Raw genomic sequence first — 22,209 nt, 5'->3', positions numbered from 1 at the left:
CAGTTTTATATTACATCTCAGGGTACATTGTCCATGCTTTGCTAAAAAAGAAGACAATCAGCGGCAACAACATCGAGACTGTCATTGACAATCTTCGCACATCAGCAGAGTCAAAAGAAAGCTACATCAGCAGATTTTCAAAATGGACTGCAAAAATCAACAGGGGTGGCCTTACTCTTCCTAGTGACAATTGCTTTTTTCTTGTGCGGTCAATTGAAATTGCTGTCCGAAGTCAAGTAAATCTCTCCCACCTTAATTTGTACTCCCTTCTCTGTGACAAATTGAAGGAAGTTATTCTAACCAACCATATGGTACTCTTTTACTGGGACAAGTTAGTTGTTTGTGAAGAAGAATTGAAACTAAAATTGTTAGAATTTCTAATCACTTTGTTCCTAAATGTGCGTGGCGGGGCTGTTGCCAAGTTCCTGAAGCGTCAACAGCAAAAAGAGAAAAAGATAGAGAGAAAAACTAACGAGGGCAAAAAGAGCCAGTCATTGAGAAAAGCCTTGAAACCCAGAGACAATTTCCATTAACCATCAACTTGAGAATGTTTACACTTCTAATGAACAGTGACAGTCATCTAGTCATAAGAGGCGACTAATGGGATCAGGTGCTCATGATCACTTGATTAACAGACCACGATCATTTAGCTGGAATATTGCTCAGTCGCGTTAAAAAACAAACATAACATGTTACAAGAATCTATCATTGAAGATGGGTCATGGCAGTCAATCAAAATCAGTATGTTCAACAAGATAATAAATTGTCATCATATCATTCATTCAACCTCCCCAGTCTACTGTTGTGTTTGTCTTGTGTTAATAGTCTTAAACATGTTTAAGTTACAATATTCTTACAATACATGTGAGTGGTACACTCGATACAAAAACATGTGCATTGAAAAGTTTTGTGGGCACTGAAATCAATCTGAACAAGTTCAGGGATATTAATTACACGTTTCTCTACTTTTCTATTATCTAAACTCATTAACAAGTTTTTCTACTACTCCCCAATGAGTACACTATACACGCCTCTGTTTACGCCTAGGGAGAGCCGCATTATCAACAGTCAAGGTTTGTTGTGGCCTCTTGTTCGAAATGTTGCCACGTATAGGTTGGAGCGCAGAGGAAGCGAGGACCTTCATCTGTGAAAAGGCATGTTTAACAGCATAAACTGAGGGATTGTCATTTGAGCCTCCTTTGTGTCGATACTGTCCAAATTGTTCTTCTAGAGGGTCTTGGTTGAATCGGTGGGTGAATACAAATTCTGCACCGGCTGTGAGCATGAATCGCACACATTCTACAATGGAATTCACAGATATTTTTAGTCCTTTGAGAGTTTGATGACTGAGCATCATACGCTTCCTTTGTGATAAGGTAAACTGCCCATGTCGTCTCATGACACTATCCTCCCAGGCTTTGAAAAAATCCAAGAATTCATTGAGAAGATAATGCAGTCTTGGATCATTAATGCTGCGATACTCCTTCTTGTCACTGTTCCGGGCTATGATTCCTTCTTGCAAACTCCGCGTGTTAAGACAATCAAAAAAACGGTTCATGTGTCTGATAAGATTCACAGTTTCTTGGACTGGGTCCCCATATAAGTCCTCAAGAGCGTTTCCCACTGAACTACTAAATATTTGTGCAGCCAAGTTAACTTTCATTGTTGAATATGGTGACAAGTCAATGTGATCTCTTGTAAGCTTGTAGGTTTTACAAAACAATTCATTTTCCACATGTTCTTCATAAAACTTCAACATATGAAGCCAACTAACATCACGGCCATCTTTCCACAGCTCTCTGGTCTTCTTGTGAGATCCGGAATTAGCAAAACAGTTTCTTGTGGTTTTAATAAGATGAGGAACATCAGATATAAAGTAAATCTTCCTGTGTGGATGACTGTATCGATTCCATGTCCAGAAAAAATTATTCAATTCGGGCACTTCATGTAGGCTGAAAAACTTGCGATTTGATGAAGCTCCATCACATGTAATAAACAGCGGCTTCAGTCCAATGCTTTCTAAATTTAGAACAGCTGTCCAAAGTATGGGATATAAATAATCTGCTGTTATACCCCTCGTGGCAAAGGCTGCATATGGATACTTCAAATCTGTAATGATACCACGGATCATGAGGACCAACATGGTATTAGCCAGTTGTGGTTTGCTGCCAGTTATTGACTCCTCTAAACAGAGCAAATCGTTACCAGTCCTGTCTAAATCCACATATCCAACAAGTTCACCCGAGTGTTTGTCATATACGAGGCCTTCAGAAACCTTAACTTCATCTTGAAGTATGCCAACGTATGATCTTTCTTCAATGTCAAGCATTCCAAGTGACTTCGCTTCTTCCTTTAAATGTTTTGAATAGCTGGGATGAAAGCCAAGTGAACTTGGAAGGGCATGTGAATAATCATACAATGTCCTCTTGCTCAGCAAAGCGATGAATCCAGATTTTCCAGCAACTTCATAGGCCTTCCGACTCCTACTACGCATGTAAAGACACCATTTAATTACCATCGGATGCCATCGCATTGCTCGCTTGTCTTTAATTTTATTGTATTTCATTTGTTGCTCCCAAAAAAGTCTCTGAATAGATGTCTCATCAGGGTAATCGTGCATTACTTCATCTTGGTGGTCTTTCAATAATTGCGAAAAATCAGAGTCGCTTGAAACACTTAGCGTAAGACCTTTCTGTGAAATTGTCTGGCTTATTGTTCTCTTCAAACGCTCCATTTCAGACTGAATGGAATTGCGGCTGATTTTCATCAGTTCATACTTCTGGATGACTTCCATCTTTGACATGTTCTTGTGGGTAGTATGAGTAAATGAAGTTAGTTTAGGGGTTTTCGGGGACAGACTCTCTCTTCTGGCATTAGCTCGGAGTGTGGCTCTGTATCTGCTGCAAGGACCACATCTGTCTCTCCGTGAAATCAAAAACTGACACATCAACGAACGGATTGTGGAACTATACGCTATTCCATCTATGTTGGCACCAAAGTCTCCTTCTCTGTATGCAGATATAGTTGAAGTAGCTCCTTCACTAATGCCTGCACCAACTGGAATCAAGTGAGCAAACCTGTCCTCGTAATTCCCAAAACAAACGTGGTATGTTGACAGTTTAGACAAAAGTTGCGAAACGTCTCTTACAGTTGTGAAGTATTTTGGCAAACCAATCCACAATTCATGATCATGACCAATATCACGTCGATGAGCATAAACTGTGGCTTCAAAAGAAGGCCTAATGACCACTGAGAGTTGAACCGCTGCAACATCACTATCATAACACTGCACCAAGTTCACTTCCTCTCGCTTGTTTCTCAAAATGGTGAATTCGCCAAGCTCATCAGCATGCCTGAATAGTTCCTTTTTCAATGATAAGAACAGTTGGTACTTTCGGTACTGCAGGATGCCATCAACAAAAGTATCTAAGTCATTATCAGGATGATACTTGTGTACACTGTCAAGAATGACAAAGAATTCATTGGCCGAGCAACCATCAGAATCCATCGCTTCTCCCAGGTAGGGTATGTCAATGGGGTCATCACAGATGTCAATGAAGAAGGAATTCCATGCTTCATCCCAGAGCACATCTCTTGAACTGAAAAAGGAAATACACATTATTATTACTTCGAAAAAAACAGCATGGAGGATGCCAAAATCATTTAATTAGTCCACCTGCTTAAACTCACAATGGAATTATACTGAATAGTATCGCATAAAACATTCTTTAGATAAGAAAAGTTACAATTTTAATACTTGTTGATAATTCATGTGCTTTGATATTTATCAATTATTTATTTTAGGTACTTTGATATATAAAAAACTGTACTGATACATAACCAACATACCATTACTTCAGACATATCATTAATCGTGATACTCAGTGATACCCCTACTTTGGTGTGCAACATTAGTTGAAAGAACTGTATGACTTACTTGTAATCATCAAGCACTGTTGATTGAACTGATGAATAGGTATGGTCAGAGAGAGAGCCTTGTTCTTGTCTCGGACCTCTCTTGGTGTACCCTTTCCGACGACGGCCAATACAAGTCTTCTTTTTTCTTGGCATCTACAAAACAAAACTATATATTAGACACAATGTAAACAAATTAAACTATATATATATATATAGAGAGAGAGAGAGAGAGTATGGTTTTACGCCGCTTTTAGCAATCAGTTAGGGTGGCCTCTTCCCCGTGCGGCAATTCAATTCCCATAACTCTGTGTAGAAATTCAGTTTGGCCTGTTTTTACATTTTTCCCCCCTTTTTCGTATCAAAAGAGTATTAATTTGCATGAAGAAAGACACAAATAGTAACATACATTCATAATGTTTGTATTAGTGTACTTTTGAAAAAAAAATTAACAGTAATCTTGACTTTGAAAGGGAAAATGTTAAAAAAAATGATGCAAAACAGTAGGGTATTTTCAATTGGCAACTGCAAACTTCATGTGATGAATTTTGTAATAAAACTTATATCATTAGAATCACAAATGCACAAGGAATACTATAACGCACCGTAACGCGATGTTTTTCCCCAACTTCCATGCGTAACGCGGTGGCGAAAAAATATCAAAAGCAGGAGAAATGTGTTGGAATTGGTGGGCAAGCCGTTCGCGTGCGTTCAAGGGAGATAACCGAGTGCAGCTTATTTACCATCAGCTGCCAAGAAGAAGAAGCGCCAATAAAATATACACCTATAAGTACATCGTCATTATTAAGCGTAATACAATGTTGCCTTCAACCAAAAAGACATTGGAGAGAGAATAAGGAAATTCTCAAGAGCTTTGACTGTCTTAGGTATCCAAGAAAAGACTTTTCGTCACATTTTGAGAGCTCCTTAACCGGATGTGCAGACCACTTGAGAGTTCTTCGACCGGATCAGCTGACTACATGTGCCTAATGTCAGGTCTCATCGTATTGTCAACGCAAGTTACACCATGTGAATTAATTATGGTAATTCCTACAAATACAATCGTGATCTTTGCTGTAACACACAGGAAATGTTATGTAATGAGAATGTCGGGCAGGTGTTCTGTTTATGTAATAAACTTGTCAGTGTCACCAAGTTGTTTATACAGTGATTTATGGCACCTCATTAAAAAATCAAAGCCAGCATTTCCTCGAACCCACGAATTTTGCACAAGAATTTTTAGTTGTTTATACAGGGAATTATGGCATTTTCTTGAATCCATGAATTATGTATGACAATTTTGATAACATGAGAATCGCAAATGCTTACGGAACACTGTAACGCAGTGGCGAAAAAAAAGGAGAAATGTGTTGGAATTGAGACAGCAAATTTCAATATATTAAAACAAGATAACGCGGTTGGTTTCCGTGGATATCGCCTGACAAACATGTATGTGGGATTTTATTATATATAAATCTGCCGCCAAACAATTGAATCGAAAATTACATTCCCCAAGAAAATACATTTTCAGAAAAGATCGAAAGCAGGAGAAATATGTTGGAAATTGGGGGAACATGTGGTATTTTATTAGCGATTTTAATTGTGAACTGGTGAAAGCATATATATGTGTGTGTGATGTCGATACTCACCTCAATGTTCCCTTCCGCTACTTTATTATGTGGCGAAACGGTACGGAATAATTCGAGCATGCGAAAGACGTTCGTGGGATGTTAGTCATGTCAGTCGGCATTTGTCACCTTGAGTTATCGGCACGGACACGTTGTTTAATGCCAGAATATATACATGAGAAATCTTTGTCACATGTGGTATCCAAGCACGATATGTCCACGAAGTTCAATATTTTTAACACCCGCGCGATTTCCATCTGAAAAACGGTACCCATTGTTGTAATCTGACCAACCATGATCCGGCAAAAGGATGACGGACAAAAAGCTAATTTCCGGCGCAGTGGTGACGTGGCATTACACCTAATTTGCATATCATGTGACACAACATTTCGTAAACAAATTATTTACCAAAACTATTTAGACTGTATTGCTACTGGCTATAAATTATCGCCAACTCCCCGTTGTCGCACGGGATATCATTTTAATTTTGCTCGTTTTCATTGGAAGAGAGAAAGATTTATCCGAAAATGACAAAACACTTGTGAGGAAATATTTTTTTTAAAAAAAACCACAATAATCGCCAAGCCCGAATACAGCTTTATCAAAGACATGTGGGCCATCGCGACTTATTCACTCGAAAATAAAAAACAAAACACAATGACGCACTTCCGTTCTGGCATTGCTTTCTATCGGTCAGTCATTTCTTTCTCAAAATACAATTCTGAAACCTATTTGAGCTGTACGTAGCATGTGTATATATCGAAATCCATAGTACATATGATAGCATGTAGAGATCGAATGTGGGGAATATTGGTTTGCAGACGATAAATTTGTAATGTCATTTGTATAACTGAAGCGTATATGCGTGATCACGTGGCACGTGCTGTCAAGACGACGGGAAAGTTATACACGTTATAACAGAGATCAACTAAATCATTTTTCACGAACTGAAATCACGGAGTGACAGAAATGAAAAAAAAAACTGGCGGTAACCAGTAGCTCTATCATGTCTACAATGAGGTCATGGGACAACGTAAAAGTGATCTGTGTGCTGTGTATGTATTGAAATGTTCTGTAATGAGCATGTCGGGCAGGTGGTTCTGTTTATGTAATAATAAACTTATCGGAAGTTGTTATCATGGTTATACAGGGATTTATGGCATTTCCTTGAATCTACGAATTTGATAACATTAGAATCGCAAATGCTTACGGAACGCTATAACGCAGTTGTTTTTAACTATTTTCGCCACCTTCCATGCGTAACGCGGTGGCGAAAAATATTTAAAACGCAGGAGAAATGTGTTGGAATTGTGACAGCAGATTTCAATATTTTAAACCATGATAACCATGATGGTTTCCAAGGGTATCGCCTGACAAATATGTATGTGTGGTTTTATTATACATATGAATAGACAACAAGTCGTCAAAAACGGCGATTACAAGAATAAATGGCTTTCATTTTCAGAAAAGATAAAAAGTAGGAGAAATATGTTGGAAATGGGGGGACATGTGGTATTGTATTAGCGATTTTAATTGTAGCAGCATATATGTGTGTGTGATGGCGATGTTCATCTCAATGTTCCGTATCGCCAGGGCATTATGCAAATGCTTACACCATGTACACAAATGAACACGGTTGTTTTCGACTATTTTCGCCAATCTCCATGCGTAACGCGGTGGTGAAAAAAGATCAAAAGCAGGAAAAATGTGTTGGGATTTGGGGGCATGTGGAATTTTAATAGCAATCAAAATAATTGTGACAGCAGATTCAAATATTTAGAACCACGATAACGCGGTTGATTACCATGCGTAAAGCATTACCAATATGGATCTGGGGTTATATTATATATGAATCTGCCGCCACACAATTGAAATTGATAATAAAATCCCGACTGTCCTCATTGGATAAATGAAGCTTAAATATACGATTAGCAAGCATTAAATACCAACGTGTTGCGCATATGTCTATTACCCTTTCAACTGGTGGTTCTTTAAGGGAACACCAGTTGAAAAGGGTAAAAGACATATGCCTGGCGAATCATATTTGCATTACCAGTGGTGCTAAGCGCTTGCGGGCCTCTGTTATAAGGCGCCGAGACAGCGACAATTTAACGAACTTGTGGTAAAAATAGTTTCACGGAGTTTTTGCTCAGTTTAGTTACTGCATAAAACATTATGAAATCGGGTAAGTCGAAGTGAAACGGCGATTACCTTGATTACTTCCGTGGCGAAAAAAGATATAAAAAACCCAGGAGAAATGTGTTGGAATTGATGTGCATGTGGATTCAAGCAATTGAGATACGATGACATGCCAGCAGCCCATGCTTGCCGTAAAAGGTGACCATGCTTGTAAAAGGCGACCAACGGGATCGGGTGTCCAGGCTCGCTGACTTGGTTGATGCATGTCATCGATCCCAATTGCGTGGATCGATGCTCATGATATTAATCGCTGGGTTGTCTGGTCCAGACTCGATTATTTTACAGACCGCCGTCATATAGCTAGAATATTGCTGGGTGCGGCGATAAACAACGAACGAACAAACGATGACATGCATCAACAAAGTCAGCGACCCTGACTTGGTTGATGCATGTCATCAATCCCAATTGCGTGGATCGATGCTCAATATGTCAATCACAGGACTGTCTGGTCCAGACTAGATTAATTACAGACCGCCGTCATATAGCTGGAATATTGCTGAATGCGGTATTTAATATATGTTGTGTTGGAGGGAGCGTTATTTACATAAGCCAGTTTGGCCTGTTAGTGTTTACAAATCTCAGATGATTAAAATATGATTAACCTATTATTACATGTTGCGGGGTGTCTTATTTCATACAAAACCAATGTTCTTAAACACATCACCTTGGGTGAAACAGAATTATTTCCTTGTTTTAGCGTCGATTTCATAATGCTTACATGCGTATGGGATAACATAAGATTGTTATTTGATGTTGTTAATATGCTGTGGGGCATTTGATATTTACAGTCCACATGCCCACGGTGATTTTCTAATATATATTTCATATGCATACAGTACTTCTAGAAATAATGCAAATTCCTCAATCGGCATACACATCTGCCATATACAGGAAACTCTGTATATTTAATTATGTTGTTGCATTAGGTGTTTAAGAGGTCGCCTTCTGCCTAGGCAATTTCGGCTGACCTGTCCCTCTTTGGGACTCCTGTGTGTGAGAAGGGTTCACATATCTATTGTGAGTTCGGTGTTCACATAATTTCTGTTTTTGCATTGATATGATTTCTATTTTCTTATATTGATATGATTTCATTTTTATCCTTGGCTGCTCTGTTTATATACGTTCGAGCAGCTGTCCATCTCTCAGAAATAGAGTTAGTTTGGCCTTCGCTATTGCATCTCTTGGCTTTAGGAGATCTATGACAGATAGCGGATCTAACTGCAATTCTTGTTTTAACCTAGCCCGGGCCGGGGCATGGTCTTGACATTCTAGTAACAGGTGGTCAATGGTTTCAGCCTGATTGCAAGATGAACAAACCTTGTCATAGTGCTTTTTGTGACCAAGTCTGAGGCGTGAGATAGCAGTTTCAATTTTCCTTTCATTTGAGTATGAGTTTGGCTTTTGTTGGACCTTGGGTTGAATTTTGTATAGCCATCTGCCGATCTTACTTGCGTCCCATTGGGTTTGCCATCTTTTTGCTATGGAGGCTTTGATTTTGCTTTTTATCTCTAGTTTACTAAAGGGAATAGGCTGTATATCCGCTTTGTCTAGAGCTAGCTTCGCCAGTGAGTCTGCTTTTTCATTTCCATGAATATCTATGTGAGAGGGGATCCAACACAGTTCCACCTGTTGCCCTTGGTCCGATAGTTTTGTATATTCGTATAGAATATTGTTGACTGTGTTTGGCCTGGAGTTTGAGTTTCTTCCACTGATGGCCTGAAGTGCACTTAGCGAGTCTGATAGGACGACTGCCTTTGCTTCCGGGAGTTCCGGTATGAGTTTGAGTGCATGATGAATTGCCTCCAATTCAGCCGTGAATACTGACTGACCATCGGGCAAGCGAACTGAATGTGCTTGGGGTTTGGAGCTGTGGATATGGATCCCGTAACCAGCACTGTTGTTGATAGGATTCTTGGATCCATCAGTGTATATATGGGCCCAGCTGTCCCAGGTGTTTAATTATCCACTGTGATTAGCAGTTATACAGTCACATACACACACACACCCCCCCCCCCCCCCCCCCCCCGATAACGCGGGTCTCAGGGCCAATGGAATGTAGGTCAGGTGATAGTTGAACTAAAGAGGAGTCCAATACATGTACTGTATATGCACACTTGATGACGTATGTACGTAAATGCGCATGCATGGTTTCGACAGAAGAATTGCCGGTGTTTGTGAGAATAAATACAATGTATGATTTTATTTTTGTTCGAGTAAGATCGATCTTTTGTAGAAGTTTTGATGTTCCGTTATAAATTTGACTGTTGGGTCCATTTGAATGCAAATATGGTAAGATATACATGAATGAAATAATCTTTTGGGCTTGAAATTTCATTACTTCGCCAGAGATGGGTGTCCCGTCATGTCGGGATAGCGTAAACCACGCAAACAGTGCATTGTCCAGTGTCTGGTCGTACGCCGTCTTGGGGCGGTCGGGTAGCCTAGTGGTTAAAGCGTTCGCTCGTCACGCCGAAGCCCCGGATTCGAATCCCGACGTGGGTACAATGTGTGAAGCCCATTTCTGGTGTCCCCCGCCGTGATATTGCTGGAATATTGCTAAAAGCGGCGTAAAACCAAACTCACTCACTCACGTACGCCGTCTTTTCCTGCTTCATGTCTCTGTCTTCTGATGTCTTCTGTGTTTAGCCTGTGAATCTCTTTCTCTCTTGATCAACGCTAACTTCTCCGCAATGCTTGTCGTCTGCTTTTCACTGATGCCATGATGAAATGGTACAGAAAAAAATGGGAACTGGAATTTTATATACCCAGTATGATTTCAGCACGAACTTCTTCTCACTTTTAATGTTGTTTCAGATTAGTTTTAACTCTTACACACGCGACACGCTTGATGTTTAAAACTAGTCACAGCACAGATTGATGTGTTAAATTGATGAAGATGGAAGTCGGATCATAATTGGGTCCAGATACGGAAAACCTACGTCGTGTGTTTTAAACAAATAAAAATAACAGGTGTTCATTGTTTTTTGGACATTAATTGTATTAGGTAATCCCTGTACCAAATACGCGTAATCAAATGGGAAGCAGCATCAAATTTATGGGAGCCAGTGATCACCCCGCAGTCAACTGGGATGACGCAATACAGCACGTGACTTCTCCCAAAATGAACTTACCCCTCCACGTTAAAATATATCGTCGCCTCTTCGATTTCTTTCCCGTGGTATGATAGTTGATGACACCACGAATTAGCCAAAGTACTATGTATGGACATCACAGGCGCGGCGTTTTGCGAGAATACAAAGATTATTTGAATCGGAATTCGCTCGATCGTTCATACTTCCAGCCACTGGCGAAGAATTGTGAAAATGCAAGAGAATAGAAGCGAAGCGAAAATTAATGTATTGATGTCAATATCGAAATATTTGCTATATGATTGTATATGAACACATTTAACATTAATAATATACCAATAATTGCCCAATAACATATGGAATTGATAACGGGCTAAAATATTTTAAAACAAATTATGATCTAAAAATATTATGCTATTTTAATATAATACATAATACATGTTTCAGTTGATTTAATGTTTTATGTACATAAACATGTACAAATACAGGGAGATATCAATAAAGGTCTGAAATACTCCTAAACGTTCATCCAGTAATTATGAATGCGTCAAATTAACAGTCACAACAATAACGCGTCAGGCTGTACTTGACAATGACACACCTTACGAGTTTCTTTGTCAACAAGTAAGGGTTAGTATCTTGGACATGCATTAAGGTACTTATATCAACTTTTAACAGACGTGCGTGTCTCGAATTCCTTGAATTGGCTGTATGGCAGTGTGAACCATGGAATAGTTTTAATGGTTTGACAATCGACCGTGCAGCAATATACATCTACAATATACTTCATCGCTATTTAGACCCGTTAATCCGACAGCCTCGCACTCCCGACATCGACACACCGAATTTGCAACGAACCACTGAAATCACTTATTAATTAGTCTCGTTAATCCGACACGGTGATCAACGTACTCCGTGGTCATCTGCCCGCGAGTACACAGACACGTGTTTTGATGCGAGACGAGTCGGCGAGTAGCTGCATATTTCAACGGCTGCAGAGATAAACTTGCTTAACAATAAACAACTACTGCTTTCAATAAACAAAACAGGATTAATCACATGCCTCGATTACCTCATTCTTATTAAACTCTTATACAAAATCTCGCAACCGCTGTGTACTTTACAGGTCACGTCAGAACGACCTTCCGCGAAGTTTGACCGACCAATCAAATTACTAACAGGAAGTCGACACAAGCCACTATGAACTGAAAGCAGCTTTCTAAGCATTTGCGGCACTAAAGTACTCACGGAAATGAAAAAAACCCTGGTTTTTTCGATCTCAGATTTTAAATAAATGCAGTTAATATACAAAATATATAAATATTCAAACAACTCAATTAGTACTAATTGGGCTTTGGCACAAATACAGCGTATCAAAGGTTTTTATATCTTTTTACACGTAGACTGTTGTGAAACTGAGCATAACCAGGTGTTTGAAGATCAAGGTGAATGTCCATGACCTATGACACCTTGACGACAGGTAAAAACAGGTGCTTGAAACCCACGTGCATGTGATTTGTCAGTGGTTAGTGATTTGTCAGTGGTTTTATTTTTGAATGTTGAAAGTGCCTACAATTACCTCCTGTAAAGTACATTTTGTATTGAGCACTGAGATAAAACTAGCAAATCAAGACTAGTACTTTTCCAGTTGTTTTGTTATTTCGTATTTACATCTACGTAATGCTTTGTGTCGATTATTAAATCCAGCAAAACAGTTTTTTTCCATTTCCATGAGTACTTTAGTTTCAAATTGCCGACTTGCATTCCCAACTATGCCTTATAAAGTATTTTAAGTCAGACATACAGTCCGTATCAGTAGTTTTTGAAAACGTATTCCGCTAACATTGTAACATAACAATATGATTATTTCCTTTTTTATTACGAGTTTGAATCGTTATCGATCGTGTAGTTGTCCGATTTTCGATCACGAACGTTAAAACAACCTAATTTCGTTTATAATAAATAACGGTAGAAACGTTGAAACATACATGTAAACGCGCGCGCACTGAATATCACAGGCAACATTGTGTGTAGAAAAACATACTGTCCAAGTTAGCCAATGGAATTTATGCCCGGGTAAAAATATTTGCATAAAGCGAATTCCGACCTGTCGACAACGGACAAGTACGTAAACCATCTGTCTTGTCATTGAATAAGATCATGTTTTCTTCCCCATTTATATTTATACTTAATGTTATTATTCTTGCAATTGCTATAGTGTAAATTATAGCTTATTCAACAGATTGTTGCCATAACACGCGCAATTGAACTTGCAACAAACACCCACCTGAAACACGTGGTGCTCTTTGTGATGCTGATGTATCCCATAATTATTATTGTTCGTGTTCACTAATAAATGGAGCTGTTGATGACATCTGAACATGATTTCAGAATGAACATATATATTTGGTGGGACTAAATATTTCATAAAGCAAAGAAACAAGACAACAGGCGTACGGATTTCTTCCGTTGACTTTTATTTCTAACATCCTCAAATAAACGATCAAAACGATATGCCTTAACTGTTCCATGACGTGGATGAAATAACTAATCAGCTGCTACCGTATTTTCTTGAGTATAGTGCGCAATATTTGTCAAAAAAACATAGCTGTGTAGAAGAGGGTGCGCAATATACACGAAATAATGACTTTTGATGATTTTTTTTCCCCCCATGGAAAGATATTGCCGTGGCACGTAACACCGGAAATACCATGTCAACAATTCCATACTAAAGTACGCAAATTAATAATGTAATTACACTGTCTGGCTATAAAAAGTGTTGTTTTTTTATATCTGGACTTATGTATGTAACTTATTTCATTAATTCTATTCAAAATTCCTTTAAATATTGTTTTAATTAATTTCGGCGAAGGGAGCGGAAGATCGCGCAACTCACCTTTTATTAACAGCGACCACGGTCAGATTACCGCTATTGACGCCTTGAAACGAACTTTAATTGACAGAGAATGGATACATATATCATAAATGCCATACTTTGACTCGTTAAAAGTCATATTTGTTATAGTTTGACGATTCTATGTCAACACGTAATTCTCGCGATCACGTGCGCGAGAGGCTTGACGGTGACTGGTCAGACTGGTTCCATGTGAAAAATTATTACCCGGCAATAGCGATAAGCTGCTTCGCTTAGGGTTATTATTATTTAAAATATGTTTAGTAAAAGCTGCAACTAAATTAACAAGATATTGGGATATATTATTACTGATAAAAAATAGTTTCAGATACAATTTTTGCCGATCCTTGCATTAAAATACTGTAAAGTTATATATCATTGGGTGTGTCTTGACCGTATCACCGGTAGATTCCAAGAAAACGTGTGTACAGCTGATAGCTGTGTCCGGCTTAGTTTACGAGAAAATACACAAGGTAATCTTAATCCCTGGATGTAAAACAATGCCTGGCAGAACAAAAAATACAATTTAAACGGTAAATAAATTTGTCTGGTGATTTTTTATCTCAAATTTTGAATTTGTACTGACCAAGTTTCTCATCACCCGTTCGTTTACCGGAATTCGCTGAAGGGGTAGATCTACAGTGTAATTTATTTCTGCACTTGACATTCGATTTTTTCCCCTAAAATACTGAATCTGCTAGAGGGGGTTGCGCACTATACTCAAGAAAATACTGGTAATTGATATAGGAAATACCCACACACTTGTGTGAACTCTCAACATCTACTGAATGTCGTATTGAATCGTAGACCATTCATTGTGTGCTATGATGAATAGATAAACCACTAAACTCGTGAAGTTCACGTAATAATTTTCAAACAATCCTGATAGTGCAACAAGTTAATTTTAAATCACACACATTCAAGTACACACACGTCTTTCCATGTATCCACATTCACCCGCTGACCGCACAGGCCACAGACACCTAAACGAGCCTCCTGGTGGTAATGAAGGCCGGGAATCAACCAAGCGCTAACGATGAAGTGACACCAATACACAGGACATTCAAAGTCCTTTTACACGCGCTTCAGTGACTTTGCCCACGCACGCGAAAAACCGGGTCCTGCAGTAGGAATTGAAAATCCACATCCCAGAGAGGCCACCCTGACTGGCAATATTCCAGCAATATCATGGCGGGGGTCATCAGAAATGGGCTTCACACATTGTACCCATGTCGGGAATCGAACCCGGGTCTTCGGCGTGACGAGCGAACGCTTTAACCACCAGGCTACCTGACCGCCCAGAGAAAGAGAGAGAGAGAGGAATATAGGAATGTATATATTTATTGCACACAATGAAAACAATGTTCGATGATGATTTTATTGTTGTCTAAATACACAAAATGTGTAGTTCCTTAATCATATTTACATTATTAATGATTGTCCAGGTCATATAAATAATAATGTTTATTTAGCATTTATTAGGGAGAATTCATATAAAATATTTTAATAAAACAAAAATTAAACAAAGACTTTTTCTAAATAAAAATATAATCATTGACAAATTATCTAAAGTTTTCTTCAGCAGGTTTGGTTCAAGAGACCCATTAAAGTGAAAAAAGTTAATAGTAATGTTAGACTTACAATGAAATGGCTGAACAAATCGTCAAAAACTTAATATGGATCTTACAAAATATATTCTGATATCAATACAAAAATAGAAAATTATTACAATGCCTTGAAAAATATATTTGTACCAAAATCACAGACAAAAGAGGTGTTATGTCGTCTGCTTTAGGGTACTCTAAACTGTGAATATATGACGAAAATGTGGGTTAGCGCCAAAAATCATAAAAAAATAAATACCGATGGTAGCAAAATAAGGGTGGTACCAAGCCACGGAGGAAATCGTGACGAATTTAAACATATTTATTTCAATACCGCAAATAGAAAAAACATTAGTCTGAACGCATGCGAAAATTAAGTGTTGTGGTGTAATTATTTCGGGAAAAGTCAGATTTAGTGTCATTTCCACAGTCAAAATCAGACATAACGCGACTGCCACAGATTTAATAATACCACTAAGCCACCTTTTGACATATCTGCTTTGCACACAACTTGGTAACTAAGGACTTTTATTGATATTTAGTGGCCGTTATTGAAAGCCAAAATACGCACTTTTCCCGAATTTACATGTTCGCCATTTTGCTCACACGAACAACAACAAAGCGTGACCATTTCATCGAATACAATAACAACGATATGCTTTAGCGCATCAACAAATCTCAGTCGTAATGTTGACAATGTTACGAAATACGTGAGCATAAAAATATATTTTGAAATCTTACCTTTGTATGGTAAAAAAGGCGACTACGATGACTGCAGTGAACACACGTTTTCGCTCGCTTCCGGACAGGCTGCGCAGTACAAACCGTAGCGCTGATGGTTTCGCGCATTGGCTAGAGGGCCGTCCCTCTATTATATGGTCTCTGCCTTGAGCCATTCATCAACATAGTTGTGTTCCATCACCACCGCCATCACTCCAATCTGTAACCTTGCACAGAATTTCTCATGCACTCGAGAGTTGTTTGATTGGACAGCCTTTTTATAGCAATGCGTACATTGTTTTTTTTTATCATTTTATAAATGGACCTATAAGCCATAATGTAATAAATTATGTGTTATTCACAGCCATAATGTTTAGGTTTTACTGTAGATGAAGTCAAAATTTAGAAAAGAATATTGTTTGGGTTTCCATCCACAGAACTTGCCATCTAACACGGCTAGGACCCAGTTTGCTGACACAGCAATAATGAGTTACCGTTGACCCATTCCAGTGATGTGGCAACATGTTTCATGAAATTATCAATGTTCTTCAAATACACAACTTAAATATAAAACAAGATCTATTTAGAGGATGGGTGTGTTTAGCCAAACTTTTATTTTGCATACCATTAACTTACTTGTGTTGGTCTATGACAGTAATAATGTGACTGTCATGGACTCAAATTTGTATTTTACAAAGGCAGATTATGGCCAGAATTTATTGTTCTGACAGCTAATACACTGAGGGACAAAATTAAGTGAACATCATACAGGGAAGCATATGGTTGGTGACATAACATATTTCTGCTATATGATGGTGGTCTGTAAATAATCAAGTCTGGACCAGACAATCCAGTGATTGGCATCATGAGCATTGATCCATGCAAATGGGATACGATGACATGCATCAACCAAGTAACTGAGCCTGACTATCGAGCAGAGTTTGTTTGTTGTTTAAAGCCGCACTCAGCAATATTCCAGCTATATGACAGCTGTCTGTAAATAATCAAGTCTGGATCAAATAATCCAATCATTGCTTGGCAATTTTGCCTTTTATGGCAAGCATATATTATTAGGTATGAATGCAGGCAATGATATCATATTCAGACTGTATGGTGATGTTGATTCTTGTGTACAGTTTACTTTTTTAATTAAATATCATGAGAAAAGAGACAGCTTTTGGATTCTGTTTTGATATATTTGTTTATCAGTTTTAACTGCACTTTTCATCAGGATGATATTAATCCATATTATATTGAACAAAAATGTTATGGATCAAGAAAAATTTCTATATGTGAAATATGAAATTATGTTCTCAGCCTTCGCTATATAGGGGCGGTGGAGTAGCCTAGTGGTTAAAGCGTTCACTCGTCATGCCCACCCGGGTTCAATTCCCCACATGGGTACAATGTGTGAAGCCCATTGCTGGTGTCCCCTGCTGTGATATTGCTGGAATATTGGTAAAAGCGGCGTAAAACCCAAACTCACTCACTCACTCACTCACTATATAGCAGGGCGTGGAGTCATCCCACAGATGACATCATTACCTTGTCAGCTTGCTGATGGGGTTAACCTCTTTGGTCATGTGGACAAGGCGTCCAACCTCAGATCAGAAGGCCTGTGGTTCGAATCTCATTATGGGACTTGGAAATTTTATAGCCGCTACAACTGCAAGAATCTGATCCTTAACATGTTTTGTACAGTATATTTCTGATATATTTTAAGCAAATAGATGATTTTTATTTTGATCATGTGTTAATTCAACTTACTTCTTTTTTTAAGTACTATGTGTCAAATGGCATTGTTTAATGTTAATTTATTATGTATGACAAATATGCTTTCTATAATAAAAACATCCTCTATGAAACTGAGTATATTATCATGATCTTCTTAACACATTTTCTTTCATGATCAACTCTATAATGGTCTGCATAGATTCTAAATGCTCTGACAGACAATCAGAATGCAAAAAGGTCATGGTAGATTTTACCAAAAGACGTTAAAAGATGGTTCTTGTTGTGACCCTGTCTGGCGCTCGGCATTAAGGGGCTTAAACAAGGACTGGTCGGCTCGGAGTCAGTATACTGTGTCTGATTGGGTTATTCGTGTTAAACTGCGGTATCTCCGTGAGCTAGCACTATCCAGACTAGTACAAGCAGACGCACACACACACTATGCCACCGCAAAACTTATTTTCACAGTTGAATCAATGTCATGCAACATTGTTCTTGTCAAAACCATTCCTTGCCACAACCAGAAAAAGGCATGTTTCAGTTACCTCAATTATTTTGTGAAATATTATTATGGTTACGCAGGGGTATTGCTTTCCAGTACAGCTTAATCTAACACTTCGACCAGTTGCTGTAACAGTAAGCCTTTGTAAAAGTATGGCAGTTACGATCACCTTAGTAACCTATGTTAACATATGGCACTTACGATCACCTTAGCGCTGATGTGATAGTAAGCCTATGTTAACATATGGCACTTACAATCACCTTAGCGCTGATGTGATAGTAAGCCTATGTTAACATGGCAGTTACGATCACCTTAGCGCTGATGTGATAGTAAGCCTTTGTTAAAGTATGGCAGTTACGATCACCTTAGTACTATTGTGATAGTAAGCCTATGTTAACATATGGCACTTACGATCACCTTAGCGCTGATGTGATAGTAAGCCTATGTTAACATATGGCACTTACAATCACCTTAGCGCTGATGTGATAGTAAGCCTATGTTAAAGTATGGCAGTTACGATCACCTCAGTACTACTGTGATAGTAAGCCTATGTTAACATGGCAGTTACGATCACCTTAGCGCTGATGTGATAGTAAGCCTTTTTTAAAGTATGGCAATTACGATCACCTTAGCGCAGATGTGATAATAAGCCTTTGTAAAAGTATGGCAGTTACGATCACCTTAGCGCTGATGTGATAGTAAGCCTATGTTAACATATGGCACTTACGACCACCTTAGCGCTGATGTGATAGTAAGCCTATGTTAATCGGGAATCGAACCCGGACCTTTGGCGTGACAAGCGACCGCTTTAACTACTGAGCTAACCACCAAAAATTCATGTAATTTGAGAACACCCTATAAACAATGTTTAAAAAATCTTGTTACAAAACGACCAAAGTGATAGGAAACTACCGGCTCCTAAATAACAAGGGGTAGCAGCTACATGAATAGGGTGACGTTACCACCCAAACATGCTCCGATACATCAACTGCCCTTCGTACATTACAACAAAATAAAAATGTGATATTTAAAAAAGTAGTACATTTAGCACAACCAGTGTTTTGAATTACCCCCTAAATAAAAGTGACAAAAACCATTTCCATAACCTTATGACATCACTGCTCAACGCAGAGTCCATTTATACGAATCCGACTGCATTATAAACATGGCTGTGTTTATGAATCACTATCAAATAGTAACACCAGGTGTTCGCAAAAAATGAGCATATCCTGCTACATCGGTGGCACCCATCCCACACACATGCAAAGGCAAGTCAACCGTTCACCTTAAAAAACAGGAACATATGGAACAAGTCAAGCCTTACATTCTACTAGCCCTCGGCATGCCTTTGAAAATAAATCAAACTGACTAAGGGTGACAGATTAATGCCAATTTACATCCCAATTCACAACCTATATGGACTGTGGGACGTGTTCCTCTGCTAGATTACTACCAGGAACTGTTATGTGTAATCTGCAAAGCCAACAGCACTGACACGTTTCTTACAACATGGTGCCGAGTGATGACATTATCAAACTTGCAGATGATGTAGTTTGTAATCCACCTGGAAGAAATAGCAATGTTGAAAGATATTAGTCGCCTCTTACGGGATCAGGTGGTCAGGCTCGCTGACTTGGTTGATGCATGTAATCGCTCCCAATTACGTGGATCGATGCTCATGATATTAATCACTGTCTGGTCCATACTCGATTATCTACAGACCACCGTCACATAGCTGGAATATTGCTGAGTGCGGCGTTAAACAACAAACCAACCAACCTACATTAGCTTACACGCCGTGATATAACTGGAATACTGTTAGAAGCGGCGTTAACACAATTCACTCACACACTCAAAGACATGGCTTGCGGAAGAGTCAATAATTCTCATCAGACAGAATAAAGCACTTGTTGAAGGAGGGGGATTTTACTGCCTCTTAATGTGTGTGATTATTTTGTGAAGCGTTCCTAAACGTACCGTAGACATGTTGAATCCACTTGTGTTACATTTTCTCTGCAACTCGTGAAAAATAACACCTATCGTGAAAATAAAAAAACCCACAAAACTATCAGCTTACCATTCAGTTGTTTGTGAACAGAAATAACAACAATACTGAAGTTGTAGTTCCATCTACGAGTTGCATTTGTAATGTACCCACAACAAGTCAGGGGGCCGTCGGGTAGCCTGATGGTTAAAGCGTTAGCTCGTCACGCCGATGACCCGGGTTCGATTCCCGACATGGGTACAATGTGTGAAGCCCATTTCTGGTGTCCCCCGCTGTGATATTGCTGGAATATTGCTAAAAGCGGCGTAAAACCATACTCACTCACTCACAAGAAGTCCGGATGCTATATACCCGTATTGCTACCCTGTGGGTTGTCGCTGCACTTGCACCGGCATGTTGAGTATACGTGCCACACCCTCATGAGATATTTGAATTTATAGCTTTTTGTCTAAAATGTTCATTTGGAGAAATCAACTTCGATTCCCGGGGTACAATGTGCGAAACCCATTTTCACCCTCATATATATTGCTGAAATATTGCTAAAAGCGGCGTAAAATTCTACCATGATTTTTTTATAAAATCACTCGACTTTGATTGGTCAATCAGAGGTTTTATACCACAATAAACCCCTCTGATTGAAACAGCCGGTTTGACGGCCGCATTACAAGGGAAGCTAATATTCATAAAACAGTGCTGCTTTTACAGTCATTGTCGGTAGACATATTTATATTATTGTATGTATAAGTATAGGTTATGCAGTTGCTGATACTACAATAGTCAAAGGATGTGTTACAATACACACTGTGCCGAAAACGCTATAGACATCTACAAAGAATGTATTTCAAGTTTTGAAGACGACAGAGACCTTTCTATTTCGGCGCTTTTCTATATATGAATGTGACGTCATATCTTTTGCGTCACAATGAGCGATATGACGTCATAATAGTGACGCGCGGTGTGGAACGAAACCTTTGCAGGTTCAGGGGCACCTATGTTACGTACTTAAATTGGCGTGCTACATGCTTTCAGTGCCTGTCACATGTTCGAGTGAAATATCAAGGTGTAAACAAACTGCTTGAGTATCTAGGGCAGCCATGTTTTTGTTTAAAAGGCTGTTGTCAGTGATTCCGTACCCACTCAAAACACTGGACTCAACCCATGCCGCTTCACTCAATATATTTGCTGATACCAAAGAGTTCGCGTTCCTTAGTCATGGTAAAATGGATATAAACATACTGTGTTTTCAATGTAGAGTTAGGTTACCTGTAGATTTAACCGGCTGCTCGTTCGGTTCCAAATTCAATTTAGCTAGGTGACATAGCTCTAAATCGAAAACACAGTGTGTTTATCGCCTAACTCACTCACTCACTCACTCACTCACTCACTCACTCACTCACTCACTCACTCGGGGGACAAAAAGGGCCCCGGTACCTCATGCTTGTCCTTAGCACCCACGAAAATTAGAATCAGGTGCATTGTGACGATGTGTGAAGGCTGATTGGTTGACATCGTACTCCAACTGCGTGGATCGTTGCTCATGCTATCAACCACTGGTTTGCTTAGACAGGAGTCGTCTGTTTACAGGCCACTGTGCTGGAGCAGGATTATCGCTGACTGGGACACTCATTCAGTCGAAAACATGCAATGACACAAATCAACAGACAGTGTTAGCGTCCTAGATCAGCCCATGCAGTGTGTGCTTTGAAACTATTTATAAATAGTAATTACTCATTACAGTCCACCCGTGGGAATTCTGGGTAAGAACAAGTCACCAGCAACGCATGCTAAGTTACCCGTGAAGATCCGGGTCGGAATGGTCTTCAGCTACCAGTGTTAGTCGTAATAGGCGAGTTTATCGAGTATTTACTAAGTAGTTTCAGAGGCAAAACAATAAAAATATCA

General features: G+C 39.0%; 1 protein-coding gene across 1 annotated transcript; it reads right to left on the bottom strand.

Moving 5' to 3' along the window:
- Nucleotides 1-209: 209 nt before the first annotated feature.
- Nucleotides 210-16,153, bottom strand: LOC125374488. The gene is made up of 3 exons (XM_048385385.1): nt 16,091-16,153; nt 3,938-4,071; nt 210-3,599 (listed from the first exon to the last, which is right to left on the bottom strand). Exons 2-3 carry the CDS (start codon nt 4,069-4,071, stop codon nt 1,022-1,024), a joined length of 2,712 nt encoding a protein of 903 aa, XP_048241342.1. The 5' UTR covers nt 16,091-16,153; the 3' UTR covers nt 210-1,021.
- Nucleotides 16,154-22,209: the final 6,056 nt, after the last annotated feature.

Source organism: Haliotis rufescens, unplaced genomic scaffold, assembly GCF_023055435.1.
Source record: "Haliotis rufescens isolate VD_foot unplaced genomic scaffold, xgHalRufe1.0.p SCAF_58, whole genome shotgun sequence".
Classification (NCBI taxonomy): Eukaryota; Metazoa; Mollusca; class Gastropoda; order Lepetellida; family Haliotidae; genus Haliotis; species Haliotis rufescens.
Note: the sequence above shows the minus strand (reverse complement) of the source record. Positions and strands in the feature narration are given on the sequence as shown.

Coding starts and splice junctions, on each gene's coding strand:
- LOC125374488 (XM_048385385.1), bottom strand. CDS start 4,071: ATGCCAAGAAAAAAGAAGACTTGTATTGGCCGTCGTCGGAAAGGGTAC. Junction 3,600..3,937: donor ACAGTGCTTGATGATTACAA/GTAAGTCATACA, acceptor TTCCTTTTTCAG/TTCAAGAGATGTGCTCTGGG.